Source organism: Muscardinus avellanarius, assembly GCF_963383645.1.
Source record: "Muscardinus avellanarius genome assembly, chromosome: 7".
NCBI classification, from domain to species: domain Eukaryota; kingdom Metazoa; phylum Chordata; class Mammalia; order Rodentia; family Gliridae; genus Muscardinus; species Muscardinus avellanarius.
In genome coordinates this window covers 26,999,151-27,016,700 of record NC_137793.1, presented here as the reverse complement: position 1 = coordinate 27,016,700, position 17,550 = coordinate 26,999,151, and the positions used below count along the sequence as shown (strand labels likewise).

General features: G+C 36.9%; 2 protein-coding genes across 2 annotated transcripts in view; one reads left to right on the top strand and one right to left on the bottom strand.

Annotated features, from left to right (window-relative positions):
• LOC308265016 (olfactory receptor 2G6-like) overlaps positions 1–17,550 on the bottom strand; it is a gene marked incomplete at both ends in the record, with an annotated part of 658,093 nt that overhangs the window by 120,347 nt on the left and 520,196 nt on the right. The window lies entirely within an intron of this gene.
• On the top strand, positions 5,523–6,446 carry LOC308265533 (olfactory receptor 2AK2-like; the record flags this gene model as incomplete). The annotated part of the gene is given in 2 exon segments (XM_080699330.1): positions 5,523–5,945; positions 5,949–6,446. Coding segments are annotated over 2 exon segments (921 nt in total).

The window sequence follows — 17,550 nt, the reverse complement described above, 5'->3', positions numbered from 1 at the left end:
ATTATCCAGGTATTATGTGACGACCACAAAATGAACATTGAGGTATGTGTCTGATATTCATTGTCTATGGCCTATCACTGTCTCATCCATCAGTACAAGAAATGTGTCTCTTTCCCCCATTTTAACTTCAAAAATTACCACGTAATGATATTCACCAATATTCTTTAATTGACAAAAGTGTGTGTAATAGGTAAAATATTTCAAATATGTACAGTGGAGTTTTAACAGTACTACATATTGTTAAGGCTCTGTGTGTGTGTGCATGTGTGTGTATGTGTGTGTGTGTGTGTGTGTGTGTGTGTGTGTGTGTGTGTTACAGAGGATTTAACCTAAAGGTTTTATACCTCTGAGCTACACCCCCAGCTTCTTTTATATTTATATTTTTGAAACAGGGTTTTGCTAGGTTGCTGAGAATCTCACTAAATTACAGAGGTAGTCTTGAATCTGTGATCCTCTTCTCTCAGACTTCCAAGACTGAGATTATAAGCATGCATCACCAAGTCTGGATTATTTTCAAAACTAGATTGTTTTTATTACCTGATAGTGGTAGGAAATAACACAATTTTATTCCCCTGACTTGTGTTTCTACACATTTTTATAGTTCCCATCTCTTGTAATGAGTTACTTAAATCATTCCATGAGCTAGGCATGGTGGCGCACACTTGTGATCCCAGTACTTGGGAGGTTGAGACAGGAGGATCACAGGTTCAAGGCCAGCCTCAAACAGCTTAGTGAGGCTCAGAGCAACTTAGTGAAACCCTGTTTCCAAATATAATATAAAATAGGTCTGGAGGTGTAGCTTGGAGGTAGAAGACCAGTGAGTTCCATCCCCAGTACCACACACACAAAAATCATTCCATGATGTGTGTGTGTGTGTGTGTGTGTGTGTGTGTGTGTGTGTGTGTGTTACTGGATATTGAACTCAGGGGTATTCTACCTCTGAGTTACAACCCCAGCCCTACTGTATTTTCAGTTTTTGAAACAGGGTCTCATTAGGTGGACCAGATTCTTACTACTTGTTGAGGCTATTCTAAACCTGCAAAGCCTCCCAAGAATTGAGATTACAGGCATGTACCACCACACTCAGCCTGTGATATAGATTTTTTTTCTAAAAATCAGAATTCAAAGTTCAAGCTAAACATAGAGATCAGACAAGCAAAAATATGTGTGGATGATGTTAACATCAGAAGTGATTGTGTTATGCTGAAAATAACTACAAATTGAATTATTTATTTGATGAAGATGCTGAAGAAGAAAAGTATGGCTTTAAAAGTTTGCAGATTCAATAACATTAAATTTGTTATCAGGTTTATCACGGTCTATAGAAATGCTAATAATGGTTTTTCCCAGTGTTACCAAAAATTCTGAAGTTGAATAACACACACTTTACGAGGGTAGTATTTTGAGTTAGTTCACAGTGTAGGCTTAAGCCATTACCTTATGGCCTGGAACTCCATTATGATGATATACATTTGGGATGGGAAACTGTGACGTGCTTAATGTCATGGTGATTATAGTATCACAGGAAATGCCTATCCATACTCTATGTCCTTTACACTGATTTCAAGTGAACCTTTTGTTCGGAAGTGATTTGGGATTGGTGAGAGGTTACAAAGCTGCAGTAGTTCCGGTAGGGGGTTCGAAGTGTCTTTAGGGACTCCTCTCCTCACATACCTCCTTTCTTCTGTCAGGTGAAGTATTTGTACTTCTAATACATTTATTGAGTATGGCCTAAAGCGAAATTCTTCGACAGTATGGAGTTTCACAGCATTCAGTGCTGTTGACACTGAAAACCTGATTGACTTGGTACTTCCTATATTCTTACCAGAAGCCTCAAGAATTTTTTCTTCACTGAAATAAGATGAAGAGAGTGGTAGCTACATCTTTAAAAATCCCCACATCATTTTGAGGTTCCTTTAGCATTTGCAATTATTGGTGGGGTAGTGAGTGTGGTCAGCACTTCTGATGATCAGGAAGTAGGAGCCAAGGGAAAGCAGCCTGGGGCCCACACTCCCTTAGCAGTGGACACCTGGCACTCAGGGCCCGAGCTCAGAGCATCCCTGCAGGAGGTGGGCTTGTTTGCACCTCAGGCCAGGAGGAGAGGAAGACATCAGGGAGGGAAGCCTGTCATTGGCTGAGGAAATGGCCGGGAGGCAGGTTTCCACTGCAGAAGTTCAGGAGACCTCGGTGCCTGCGTGCCATGTGGGATGTACTGCACCCACTCACGCCACTGAGCGAGCGCATTGTATAGATTACTAAAATTTATGTCTCCAATAATATGGCATTTTTATTGAACGACACATTATGATCAATAGGCATTGTACTTGTGTACATATGTGTGTGATATATTGCATATAAAACACATAAATGTATTTCTGTATACAGATATTACCTCATCAGTTTAATCTTTTTCTGTGGCATTAAGGTTTGATGAATCCAGGGGCATTCTACCGCTGAGATATATATCCAGTTACCCCCCTCCTCTTGGAAACAGGATCTCACTAAGTTACTGAGGCCTCAAACCTCAGTTTGAGCCTCCCAAGTACTGAAGTTACAGGCATCACACCTAGCTCGGGTTAATCATTTTAAAGAATGCTTTCTTCTTTCTTATCATATGCTCATTATTTCTAATTGCTCTTAGACAGGATATCATTATTAATATGTTCAACTCAAAGATGATTTTCATATTTATAGTCATTTACTCTAGAAAATTTCATTTATCAAGTGGTTAATCTAGAGGTTTCAAAATGATAAAAGGTTATTAAAAATAGTCAACAATTAAAATATTTACCATGTGCTACCAGAAATATGGTGATGTGCATTGGACTGCATTCCTGATGTAATTTTTTCTTGATAACTTAATAAGATTATTTTTTAAATATTTTTATTGTTTCATTGTAGTCATATACCTTGATGGTTAAAAGACTTGTGTAGACATACATGCATTTTATTTTAACAGTATTGAAAAAGGTTTAGGTAGATAATTACCATATGTTAACCTTCCGTTCTTTGTTTTTCTTTCTTTGCCTTTCTCTCTTTCTCTCTTTCTTTCTTTCTTTCTTTCTTTCTTTCTTTCTTTCTTTCTTTCTTTCTTTTTCTTTCTTCTTTTCCTTTTTTTTACTGGGGATGGAACCCCAGGCATTCAACATGTGAGCTATACCCCCAGCTTTGTTTTATTTATTTTTTGGAACAGGGTCTGATCAAGTTGCTGAACTTGATAAATTGCTGAGGCTAGCCTCAAACCTGCAATCCTCTTGTCTCAGCCTCCTATGTACTGGGAAAAGGCATATGCCACCACACATGGCTTAATTTCTTATTTATAAATTTCTTATTTATAATTTTCATACAATTAATTTTTTCTTTTTGTGCTGAATATATATATATATATATATATATATATATATATATATATACACACACACACACAAACATCTCTATCTATCTATCTATCTATCTATCTATCTATCTATCAAACATTTTCCCAAATTGCTCAAGGAATTTCTTTTGAACACTTCTTTAAATTTATTTTTTTCTGCATGTGAGTTTTTGAGGAGTAAATATTAACACATTAGAAGACCAATACTCCCATAATGAATTGATCATACTAATAATTCGAAATTTGTTGACAATTTTGTTATTTCTATTTTAAATTAATTTTCTCAGCTCTGTAAAATGATTGAGAATATATTTTATATAATATAAGATAATATATTTTATATAATTTATTTTGTTATATAATTTTAAGAGCTATAATATTATCTCCTGTTTCTCTACCTTGACTAACCTTCCTAATATCTCATTCATTTACCTCTATAAAATATTATATTTGTATTTCCTACTTAGTATTTCTCTTGAAGTGTCTACTCCTCTATTCAGTTACATATTTTACTTCAGTGTTCTAATTATGACAATTACATCATTGTCTGAAAAATACAATCTTGAAGAATAGGTTGAATTTTCATAAACTGGCTTACTTAGAATGACCATTTATTGATATTTATTCTGCATACTCTTTGAACTGTTTTATTTGCTATTGCATATCTTTAAAAACACACCAGTTTTATTATATCATATTAAACTTTGTCCTTGAGTGTTTGTTATTAATAGTGTAAAAATATTTAGATGATTACAAAAGATAGCATAATTTGTATTATTTACATCTTGTATAATAAAACTATTACATCTTGTATAGTCAAACTGTTAAGTATTTCCAGCATATTATTTCCTAAGTTTAAAATGTTTCCAAGGCAATAAAGTTCTCCTATCTACATACAATAATTACATGCCTTTTGAATTTCACAAACTGTCATTGTGCTGTTGTGGCCCGAGTCAAGACCAATAAATGCTGACACCCTATAATATCGTGTCAGACAATTACAATAAGTAATTTTAGAACATGAGTTACAAGGTTTAACAAGACTTAATTTGCTCTAGAAATAGAGAGAAGTAAGGCTTTGTGTTAGGAAAAAATACAAACCTTTCAATTTTCAATTTGTAACTAAACATTATTTACATATATCAAAGAATATTTATGTTAAGATAAATTTGAATGTTTAATGATCAAGCTCTTTATTATAATTGGTATATCTTTACTTGCCATATTTACATAAATACATATGAATTTCCAAGCAGAAACTAGTGCTAGTTAATAATGCTGTTTACTACTTCCATATAATAGCACTGGAGCTTTTATTTCTACTCTAACCAATTTAACTTAAAACTGAGAATGAAATAATAATTTGTTAGGAATTATGCTACTTTTGACCAATACTCTCTTATTTAATTGGTGATTTATGCTGGATGTGATGGTGCACTCTTGTAATCCCAGTACTTGAGAGGCTGAGACAAGGAGGATGGCAGATTCTAAGCCACCCTTGGCAATTTAGTGAGGCCCTCTGCAGCTTAGTGAGACCTTGTTTCCAAATAAAAATTAAATATGTCTGATGTTGTAGCCTGGGGATTCCATCCCCAGTACCACACAAACACACACAGAAGTGGTGACTTGTTGAGAAAAATTTTACGTAATCAGAAAAATGCTTCAGTTTATTGCCCTAAAGTCATGTATGAAAGGAGAATAAAGTTTCAGTTAATGAAATATCCAAATGACTTATTGTATTTTTATTCTATATTATAATTTTGCAAGCAGTGAAAGTCTGTGTTTTCATTTTGCCATGTGGAGTTTATGGAGATCTTGCAGACAAAGCTGGAATGATTCAAAAAGAGAAATTGTGAGGAGAGTGAAACACCCTCTGACGTGTTCATTGAATGGACTGAAACATCAGGCTCCCCATTAGTGCACAAAATCATTACATTCTCATTAAAAGCCAGAAAAATAATACTGAAAGAGAACTAAAATAGGCTATACTTAAGAGATGGGGATCTATTTTAGAATAGCACAGGGCTATAACCCCCTTCAAGTGATTCCACAAAGTCAGTTCTATAAAAGTATTGTCATTTTGCTTCTCTGAAAGAGAGTTCTTGGTCTTTTCACAGATAATCTGCTTTGGTATCTATTTGTGGTCATGACAACAGGAAATCAAAGCTCAGGGACAGACTTTGTACTTGTTGGCCTTTTCCAGTATGGCCAGATGAACACGCTTCTCTTTGCGGTGATCGCCATCCTCTTTTCAGCTGCTGTGATGGGCAACGCCACGCTGATCCTCCTCATCCGGCTGGACATCAGACTCCACATTCCCATGTATTATCTGCTCAGCCAGCTCTCCATCATTGACATGATTTATGTCTGCACCACGGTGCCCAAGATGGCAGCTAACTTTCTGTCAGATACCAAGACCATCACGTTTTTAGGCTGTGAGATGCAGACATTTGTGTTACTGAGCCTCGGTGGGTCTGAAGCTCTTCTTCTGGGATTCATGTCCTATGATCGGTACATAGCCATCTGCCATCCTTTACACTATCCCATACTCATGAGCAGGAAGACCCTTTGATTCATGGTCATCTGTGCTTGGAGCAGTAGCTCCACCAACGCTCTGGTACATACCTTATACGTGTTTCAACTTCCATTCTGCGGGTCTCAGCTCATTAACCACTTTTTCTGTGAAGTCCCATCTCTGCTGCCGCTGGTGTGTCAGGACACATCTCGTTATGAGTATACAGTCCTCTTGAGTGTACTCTTAATCCTGCTACTGCCATTCATGGCCATTCTGGCTTCCTATGCTCGTGTGCTTCTTGTCATATTCCGGATGAGCTCAGGCAGAGGACAGACCAAGGCCATCTCCACCTGCTCTTCCCACCTGATTGTGGCCAGCCTCTTCTATGTCACAGCCCTCTCCACCTACTCCAGGCCACACTCCTTGCATGCTCCCGAAGAAGATAAGGTGGTGGCAGTGTTCTATACCATTGTCACACCTCTTCTGAACCCATTCATCTACAGCCTTCGGAATAAGGAAGTCCTGGGGGCCCTGAGGAGATTATTGGAACGATGAATATTCATTCATAACATATGGTTAGAGGAATTCATTATCACCTGAGAATTCAGTGCTTATAAAACTTTTCCTGAAAGCTACCAGGAAAAGTGGTAAGGCAGATTTTCTGTCTTAATGCCTAAAAAACAGTGTGCTTATCAAATGTGTTTAACTTATGAAGTAATAGGATGCAATTTTGTCAACTCAGAGTAGTCCCCTTGACATTAAAATGTTTCTCTTTTTAAATTTAATAGTGACTCATTCATTCATTCATTCATTCATTCATTCATTCAATAAACAAGTTTTAATGACCTATGTTGGTGACACTTTTGCAAATTTTGTTATGTAGACTGAACGAAAATAAAAATGAAAATGTTCTCTGCTGATTGGCAACCATAATTTCATCTTTCCCCTTCATGTCCTTTGCCATATAAACTATAAAATGTTACCATGTTCTGGAGATTAGGTTGGCTAAGGATGTGTTTGGCGGGCCACTTTTCTCCTTGGGAAGTGGGGTGTGCTCACAGAAGGACATCAGGGCCAGCTCCTCCCACACCAATGCTTGACTAATGGCACCTGCCCAATTCTCAGTGTCATGGACCACTTCCCTCAGGTGAAGAATATTCAAATTCTCTATGTAGACCAGTTTTCACCCTTGTGGGTTTTCTTACCGTAACATACTATCATGATGCTTTCATTACATTGTACCCTCTTTTATACTTTTTTTTTTTTGGTGGTACTGGGGTTCCTGGAATCCCTTCTACCTCTGGGCTACATTCCCAGACCTAATTTTTTATATATATTTTTATTTGGAAACAGGGTCTTCTAAGCCAGTGCGGCTGGCTTTAAACCTATGTGATCCTCCTGTCTCTGCCTCCCAAGCGTGCTGATTACAAGCGTGTGCCACCACGCCCAGCCTTATACTTTAATAAAATTTAAAATATTATGGTTGTAAAACTATTTTGAATTAATTAGTAGGCAAATTAAAACAATATGATTAATATGTTAGAAATTGCCAAGGCATATTCTATACAATATAAAGAAATGATAAATAAGGCAATTGGCTGGGCATGGTGTCATACATCTGTAATCCCAATACTTGGGAGGCTGAGACAGAAGAATCTCAGGCTTGAGACCAGCTTCAGCAACTCAATGAGATCTTGTTTCCAAATAAAAAATAAAACAGGACTGGGCATATAGCTTGAAGATAGCCCTGGGTACAATCCCCAGTACCCCACAAACAAACAAACAAACAAACAAACAAAGTAAGGAAATTGAAGAAATAAAAACTGTAAGAAAGAATCATAATGAAATGCCTAAAATTAAATATAATAAAACAATCCAGGCATGGTGGCACACACTTTTAATTCCAGTATCTGGGAGGCAGAAACAGGAGGGTCACAGGTTCAAGGGTAGTCTCAGATACTTAGTGAGTCCCTCTGCAATTTAAATAATAAGAAATAGGCCAGGCATGGTGGCGCATGCTTGTAATCCCCACACTTGGGAAACTGAGACAGGAGGATTGCACAGGTTCGAAGCCAGCCTCCGTTACTTGGTGATGCTCTCAGCAACTTAGTGAGACCCTGTTTCCAAATAAAATATAAAATAGGTCTGGGAGTATAGCCTGTAGGTAGAAAGCCTCTGGGTTCCACCCCCAGTACCAACAAAAATAAAAATACTAAAAAAATAAGAAATAGGGCTGCAGGTGCAGCTTGCAGGTAGAATTCTCTGATTTCAAAATACTGCAAAATAATAATTATTATAGTAATACAGAGATGAGAAAGGCTTTTTATGATTACATCAACAGTTGAACCATTACTAAGAATCAAGGAGCTTGAAGATATTTAAATGGGCAGGCTGGAGGTCCTTGTGGCAGTCGGGCTGTGACAAGATCCTACCTTGGTCCCAGGTGGCTATGTAGGATGGTGAGTGGTCATGCATAGAGACTGATGGAGACACACATCTGAGGTTGATGGACAGCTGGAAGTGTGAGGTGGGAGGACAGGAGAACAGTTCTTGATCGGGGTGACATCTTGGACTGAGGAAGCAACAGTGTATAGTTCTCATTCTTAAGACTGGTTGAAACCCAAAGAGAAGCAATTTCATCATGAAGTCCCTGTCAGCCCCTTCCTCTCATTGCCGACTGGTGGGAGCTCTCATAAAAAAATCAGAGAACGCTGGGCGTGGTGGTGCACACTTGTAATCCCCACGCTTGGGAGGCAGAGACAGGAGGATCATGCAGGTTTGTAGCCAACCTCACTGGCTTAATAGACCCTGTTTCTAAATAAAAAAACAAATATAAAATAGGTCTGAGAGTATAGCCCGAAGGTAGAAGGGTTTTATCCCCAGTACCACCACCGCCCCCCAAAAAAATCAGAGAACAACTTCTCTTTTGTGTCCAGGTTCTTCTCCTGAATATGTTTATGGAATTAAAGTATAGGTTTTATATTTCAATAAGTAATTGCTTTTATTACTAATTAGCATTTCACTGTATGAATATATCACAATTGTTTTTATTCTGATGTTGAATATTTTTTGAATATTTTGATGATTTAGAAGAAAACTGCCATAAAGTTTCCTGTAGTAATATTTCCCTTTCTTTCTTTCTTTCTTTCTTTCTTTCTTTCTTTCTTTCTTTCTTTCTTTCTTTCTTTCTTTCTTCCTTCCTTTCTTCCTTTCTTCCTCCCTCCCTTCCTTCCTTTTTTCTTTTCTTCCTTTCTTTCTTCTTTCTTTCTTTCTTCCTTCCTTCTATTCTTTCCTTCTTTTTCTTTCCTCTTTTTTGACATATAAACAATTTTCTTGATTGTACACTTAAGACTGAAATTGCTTGGTCACAGATAAAATCTATGTTTAAAAGTTACAGACACATTGTTTTTCAAAATACCTTAAAAATCTTATATTCCTATCAATGATACATCAGAACTTTCAAATGCCAAATTGCAAATTAGTACTTTGATGAAAACACTGGAGTAAAATTTTGTTACATATAATCCACTAACCAACCAATAAATTGCCTAACGATGTAATAGTAGTCATGGTGAAGAAAGATTGTATTTTCTGTTAAATGCTCTAAAGATAAGTTGACAATATTTTATACCCCTTCTCAATAATTTTACTTATTACAGTGTGCAATGGCTTTTAGCTGTTAGGATAAGCAGCCCAGTCATGCCAAAGATGGCGCCTCTCCGGCTTCTCTTCCGGATTGTGCTGACTACCTCATAGCCAGCCAAAGGGGCCACAGGATGCCCAACAACCAGTCCCCTGATAACACACCCACTGGGGTATGAGCCACCCAATCAGTAAACGCCCCGTACTTCATGAGATCTTCCGCTGTTAGCGGAAGCCCCCTCCTCCCAGCTGCCTGATATAAAAGGGAGCTGGGCTGTCTTAATAAAGCTTTTGCTTGCTTGCTTATCTCCAACGGCTGGCCTTGGGTCTTTCCTGCGCCGACCCTTCATTAGCAACACTCATTTTTGAGTAAAGGTAAAATACCCTTTTTTTTATGAATGTCTTACTTAGGTTTGGTTTTTAATATAATGTGCACCTGTAAACCCACCACCCAACCCAAGAAATAATACAGTTAAACAGCTTGTCTTTATTAATTTTTTACATCCTGACCTCGGATCTCCTCGATTACTCTGAACTTCAGGTTTGTCATTCTTTGCTATATTTATAGCATCATCAAATATTTTATGCAATGTTTACTTTTAGTTGCTTTGAGCTTTATAAAAATGTTCTTACTTTTAAAAATATCTCTTTATCTTATTTTTATACTTTTATTTGTGCATTATGATCTCAAATCACAACGTAAATTATGGTGATAGTGACATATATGCAAATAACACTTGGTGGGTTTTCCCCAGGCTCTCTCCTCCCATAAAAGATATTGAGACTGACATTGGTATTATCATATATGTGCATAATGTCAATGGAAATAATTCTTTCTTTGACTCTTCTTCTCCCCACCTCCCTCTCCTAGACCACCTCTCTGGCTCTACTGGATTTTCTCCTTCATTATCTGACGGCCCTTAGGTATTAAAATTACTCCCTAGCTTTCCTGTATGAGATAAAACATGTGATCCTTCACTTTCTGTGACTGGCTAATCTCACTTAACACAATGTTCTTTAGGTTGTCTGTTTTCTTACAAATAACATAACTTTGTTTTTATTTATTGCTGAGTAGGAGTCCATTGTGTGCATATCCTATAATTGCTAATTCATTCACCTGTTGATGCACAGTGGGGCTGGTTTCATAATTTGGCTGTTGTGAAATATGCATGGATATGCATTTATCACTATAATATTCTGATTTTATTGCCTTTCAAAAGATACCCAGGCATGGTATAGCTGGATCATATGGTGGATCTATTCCAAATTTTCTAAAGAATCTACACACTGATATTCATAGTGGATAGACAAATTTGCAATCCCACCAGGAGTGTAGAAGAGTTCCAGTTTTCAAAAATCCTCCTCAGCATTTATTATTGCTTGACTTCTTAATGTTTGCCCTTCTGATTGGAGTTATATGGCACCTCAGTGTAGGATTTGCATCTTGCTGATTGCTAATGATGTTGAATAGTTTTTTTGTATTTATTGGCCATTTGTATCTCTTATATTGTGAAGTGTCTATTTAGTTCATTTTCCCAGTTCTTGATTAGGTTGTTTGTTAGTGTTAAGTCTTTTAAGTTCTTTGTGTATTTTAGATATTAGTCCTTTATTAGAGGAATAGCTGGCAAAGGTTTCCCATTCTGTAGCCTCTCTTTATACTCTAGATGGTTTCCTTTGATGAGCAGACTTTATTTTATTATTTATTTATTTATTTATTCATTTGCAGTACCAGTAACCCAGGAGCATTCTACCTCTGAGCTAAACCCCCAGCTCTATTTTTTAATCCTTTATTTTTTTTAAAAAAACATGTTCTCACTAAGTTACAGAGGGCCTCACTAAGTAGCTGAGGCTGTCCATGAACTGCCATCTTCCTGCTTCAAGCCTCCCAAATGCTGGGATTACAAGTGTGTGCCACCATGCCCATCTAGGAGCAGACATTTTTAGTTTATTGCCATCCCATTCATTAATTCCTATTTTAATTTCCTAAAAGCTGTAATGGTCTTATTAAAGAACTTTCTACCTGTGCCTGTATATTGGAGTGTTGGGCCTATGCTTTCCTCTAGTAAATTCAAAGTCTCTGTTCTAATTTCAGGTCTTGATTCATCCCAAATTGACTTATATGCAGAGTGAGAGGTAAGGATTTAATTTCCCCTTTTTACAAATATATAACCAGTTTTGCCAACACCATTTGCTGAAAAGGATACTTTTATCCAACATATGTGTTTGGCACTTTTGTCAGAGATTAATTGGATATAGCCAGGCATGGTGGTGCATGCTTAATCCCAGCATTTGGGAGGCTGAGCCCGTCGGACTGTGGTTTGCGAACAGCCTCAGTTACTTAGTGAGGCCCTCTGCAACTTAGTGAGACCCTGTTTCAAAATAAAGAATAAAAAATAGGGCAGGGGGTGTAGCTTGGAGGTCGAATGCTCCTGGGTATCATTCTCAAACCCACCAAAAATTTTTTAAAAAATCAATTGGCTAAAATCTGTGGATTTGTTTTTGTATCTTCAATTCTCTTCTGTTGGTCTATGTGTCTATTTTTTTGTGCCAATACAATGCTGTGTTTCTATACTATATCTCTGTAGTATAATCATGATTTATGTAGTATAATCATTTAGTATGACTTATTTTGAGTGTGTGTGTATGTGTGTGTGTGTGTGTGTGTGTGTGTGTGTGTGGCATGGGAGTTGAACCCAAAGGTGTTCTTCTTCCAAGCTACACCGCACAGCCCTATTTTTTCTTTATTTTTGAAACCAGATCTCACTAAGTTGTAGAGGGTCTCATAAGTAGCTGAGGCTGGCCACGAACCTGTGATCTTCTGTCTCAGGCTCCCAAAACTGGGATTACAAGCCTATGCCACCACACCCAGCTGATTTGGCTTATTTTAAGGTCAGTTTATCAATCTTTTCTGATAATTGAGATACTTTTAGACTTGCAGCACAGTTTCACATTAAATACATATTTTGACATTGCCTTCACAAGCTTCTCTTTATGCTGACAACTTATACAGACATGAAACAATGCCCAAACTAAAATGTTAAACCACTACAGTGGTATCAATTAAACTACTGGCAATTTAGATTTTATTTTATTTTCTCTGGCATCACTTTCTAAAGCAAGATCCCAACTAGGATCGCAGGAGAGTTTTCTTTGTGCCCAATGTTAACCCTAATCCATGGCTATTTGTGGTTTTCCTGCTATTGCATGGACATGATACTTTTAAAAGAGTGCCTGCCACAAAAACAGATATACTGACCAGTGGATTAGAATAGAAGATACAGAAACAAACCCACACATCTTTAGTCAATTAATCTTTGACAAAGGGGTCAAACACATACGCTGGAGAAAAGACAGCCTTTTCAACAAGTGGTGCTGGGAGAACTGGCTAACCATTTGTAAAAAGATGAATCTAAACCCCTATATCTCACCAAACACAGGAATCAACTCAAGATGGATCAAAGACTTAGAAATTAGACCTGAGACTGTGAAGTTAGTAGAGGAGGGCATAGGTTCAACACTACAACATATTGGCACAGGCAGTAACTTTCTCAACAAAACCTCCAAAGCTCAGGAAATTAAAGCAAGAATAAACAAGTGGGATAACATCAAACTAAAAAGTTTCTTCTCATCAAAGGAAACTATCAATAACCTAAAGAGGAAGCCTACAGAATGGGAAAGGATCTTTACCAGCCAACATTCTGATAGGGGGCTCATATCCAGAGTATACAAAGAGCTCAAAAGACTCTACACTAGCAAAACAAACAACCCAATCAAGAAATGGGCAAATGAACTAAATAGACACTTCACAAAAGAAGAGATACAAAGGGCCAATAGATACATGAAAAGATGTTCTTCATCACTGGCCATCAGGGAGATGCAAATCAAAACTACACTAAGATTCCATCTAACCCCAGTCAGAGTGGCAAGCATAAAGAAATCAAACAACAACAAATGCTGGTGAGGATGTGGGGAAAGAGGAACTCTTTTACACTGTTGGTGGGAATGCAAACTAGTTCAGCCACTATGGAGATCTGTGTGGAGATTCCTAAGAAAGGTGGGAATAGATACACCATCTGATCCAGCTATACCACTCCTGGGTATCTTTACAAAGGGGTTGAATTCAGAGAAATACAGCAACATATGCATACCTATGTTCATAGCAGCACAATTTGTAATAGCCAAAATATGGAACCAACCCAGATCACCATCAACAGATGAATGGATAGCAAAACTGTGGGAAATACACACAATGGAATTCTATTCAGCCATAAAGAAGAACAAAATTAAATCATTTGCAAGAAGATGGAAAGCCCTAGAGAACATTATGTTAAGTGATATCAGCCAAGCACAGAAGGAGAAGATACATATGTTTCCTCTAATATGCCCAAACTAGGAAACACAAAGGATACCAGTGGGACTCCAGATAATGGAGCGGAAATACTAGCTAAGTTTGAATGGAAAGATAGGAGAGGAGGAAGGCTGATCTTGATTAATGAGGATATACACCTGAACATGTGTAAAACTATGAATAAGACATGGTTAACCTGGACAACCATTGGTGGGAGGGGGGAAGGTGAAACGGGGGCAGGGGGGAGAGGGCACCAAATATAGTTTAACTGTTTACTATTTATGTTCAATAAAAAAATTGTTAAAAAAAAGAGTGCCTGCCAGTCTGTTCAGTGCCTCTTAGTCCAGGTATGCCTGAAAATTCCTTGTGATTAAGTTGAGGGTGTCCTGGAGGATACCATAGAGACACTGTGCTCTTTTCACACTGTCACCTGAGGGTTCATAATACCAGTGTGGTTTAGTAATGGTGGCTGCAACCTTCATGGCTTAATGGAGTTGATAATTAAGTAGACTTTCCAGTGAACATTTACTATTTTACATTTTCTAATTACTAAATATAACACAATTTGAATGCCCTGTTTTGTCTTCAACTTTCAATTTTTGCTCTAATTTTTATTTGGTTCTGGCAATTGAACCCAGAGTGTTCTAACTCCAAACGACACTCCCAGCCTTATTTTTATTTATTTATTTTAAAACAGGCTCTGTGCTGGGTGTGGTGGCGCACGCTTGTAATCCCCGCACTTGGGAGGCTGAGACAGGAGGATCACACAGGTTCGAAGCCAGCCTCAGCTACTTAGTGATGCTCTCAGCAACTTAGTGAGACCCTATTTCCAAATAAAATAAAAAATAGGTCTGGGAGTATACCCTGGAGGTAGAAAGCCTCTGCGTTCCATCCCAGTACCACCAAATAAAATAAAATAAAGTAAAAAATAAAAATAAATAAAATAAAACAGGGTCTGTTTAAGTTACTGAGGCTGGCTTTGAACCCGTGATCCTCCTGTCTCAGATTTCCAAGTACTGGGATAACAGGCATGTGCTACCACACTCAGATGTTCATTATTATTTGCACTTTGTGTATATTATTTATTTTATAGATAATAAGTTATTTATAAATAATTTTTGTGTGCTGTTCCCCATTCTTTTCATATTTATTAATTGAAATTACTCAATAAGATATACTTTCCTATTGTTCCATTGTTAGTTATTTATTCATATAACTATCAACTCATGGACATTGATTATTTATGTATTAATTTATGTATTTATGTATGTATTTATTTATTTATTTATTTTGGTGGTACTGGAGTTCCTGGAAACCCTTCTACCTCCGGGATACACTCCCAGTACCTATTTTATACTTTTTTATTTGGAAACAGGGTCTCTTAAGCCAGCGCGGCTGGCTTCGAACCTGCGCGATCCTCCAGTCTCGCCTCCCAAACACGGGGATTATAAGCATGTGCCACCACACCCGGCTGGACATTTATTTTATTCAGTGGGTTATAATTCGATTACTGATTTCTGCTCAGGTTATCATGTTGGCTACAGAGAGGTCTTCCACATGGACAAATTTCCTTTTCAGGCACTCCTTGCCTCAACACTTATTTTCTTTTTCTATATTGTTTCTATTTCTTACACTCCAGCATCAAAAGAGGCTCCAGGTTCATGTCATAGTTACCTTGCTCCAGCCATAGCATCAACCAATTTTCCATGGAATTCTGGTTCCTTTTAATGGAGATAATAGAAATCAAGGCTGAGAAACCCGTAGAACTTTGAATAAATTCAACTGCATTGAATTAAGAGATTTTTTAAAAAAAATCTTTCAATTTATAGTGACACATTTATATATGTAAATGACATTATACAGTCACGGGCATAAATTATTTTCTTAAAAAACTCTTTTAGAATATAATTAGTCTCAGTGGTTTGGCCAAAGAATCTTTAGCAATTAGAAGAAGCTGGAGATTTGTCCCCTTAGAGGTTAAGACCATCAGGTCCACAGAGGTCATCCTTTAAAAGTGTGGCTAACCATTAAAAAGAATCACTATGCACATGCCCTATAAGTGCAGATATTATTGAAAAGTGACTTTTTATATTTTACTCACTGAAGAAAGGAGGAGAATTAAGGATTTTGTCAAGTCTTAAAATTTTTGAGAGGCAGCATTTATGTTAATGAAGTTAGACTCATTACCTCACTTCTCAGGTAATTTTGTATATGTTAATTTACATATTTCTGTTCACATTGCTAATGAATAAATCACAGAAATGCCTGAGACAAGACTATGAAACCTTAAGCATACTTAATTATTTAAACTCCATAAGATTTATGAGTGTTTATGGAAAAGAGAGTTTCAGATTTTAGTGGTTATTTAGGTAATTAGTTCTTCTTCATTGTTTGTTTATTTTTTTGTTTGTTTGGGTTATTAGTTTTTTAAGTGCTACCTGAATATCTGTATTTCCAATATGATCCAGATCAAAAGATAAAAATTATAATAATTGAAAAAATATCTTAGAATTGAGCAGCAGCCCTCATGATTTAAATATTTCTTGAGTTAAATTTAAAAGGTAACTGAGAAATCTACAGGTAAAAGAAAGTTATAACATTTTTTGAAAATTAGACCATCCTAAGCAAAAATAATCTTCAAAGTAAAAAATATGACATATTCAGTATAGTTATTATTATGAACAATTTTTTATGATAGATTAAAGAGGAATTAAAATGCTAATGCTGATTATTTAGACATATTGTATTTCATCCATTTAATAATTGATTGGGATTCACAATTTCTCATTCTTTTGTCAACATTTTAAAATTGTGAGCCAAATAATTTCCAATTATCAGCAAGTAAATAAAGAGGAAGCAGAGGAACCTTGAACATTCGCTTCTGCACAAGAATATTCATGAAGTCATCACGATGCACTGTAAAAAATGAAATATAAGGTAAATTCATCATGGAGAAGTGAGAAATTATTGTACTGAAAAGAATGAAAACATAATTTAAATAGAGATGGAGAAATGGTAACAAGACTTATAAGGTCCTATTGTAGTAAAGGAAATTTTAAAAAATGCTGTAAGTGTGCATTAGAAACATACACCCTAGCTCAGCAGCACCAATGTACTACCTTGTATTGTTCTGGACAGTTAATAACATAACATTCTCTGCTCAAAGAACTTTCTCTTCATTTAGAAAGAACAGGGCTAGTGCCGGTGAGGTGGCACACGTTTGTAATCCCCCACTTGGGAGGCAGAGACAGGAGGATCACGCAGGTTCGAAGCCAGCCTCAGCTACTTAGTGAGGCTTTCAGCAACTTAGTGAGACCCTGTTTCAAAATAAAAATATAAAAATAAGTCTGGGAGTATAGCCCAGAAGTAGAAAGCCTCTGGGTTCCACCCCCAGTACCACACACACACACACACACACACACACACACACACACACAAAACAACAACAACAACCAAAAAAAAAACACAAAACAAAGCCAGCCTTGCTGGCTTGAGAAACCCTGTTTCCAAATAAAAATATAAAAAATAGGTCTGGGAGTGTAGCCCGGAGTTAGAAGGGTTTCCAGGAACATCAGTACCACCAAAAAGAAAAAAAAAGAAAGAAAGAAAGAAGAAAGAATAGGGCTAGTATAAGAAACCATATATAATTCAAAGGATTATCAGAGAAAG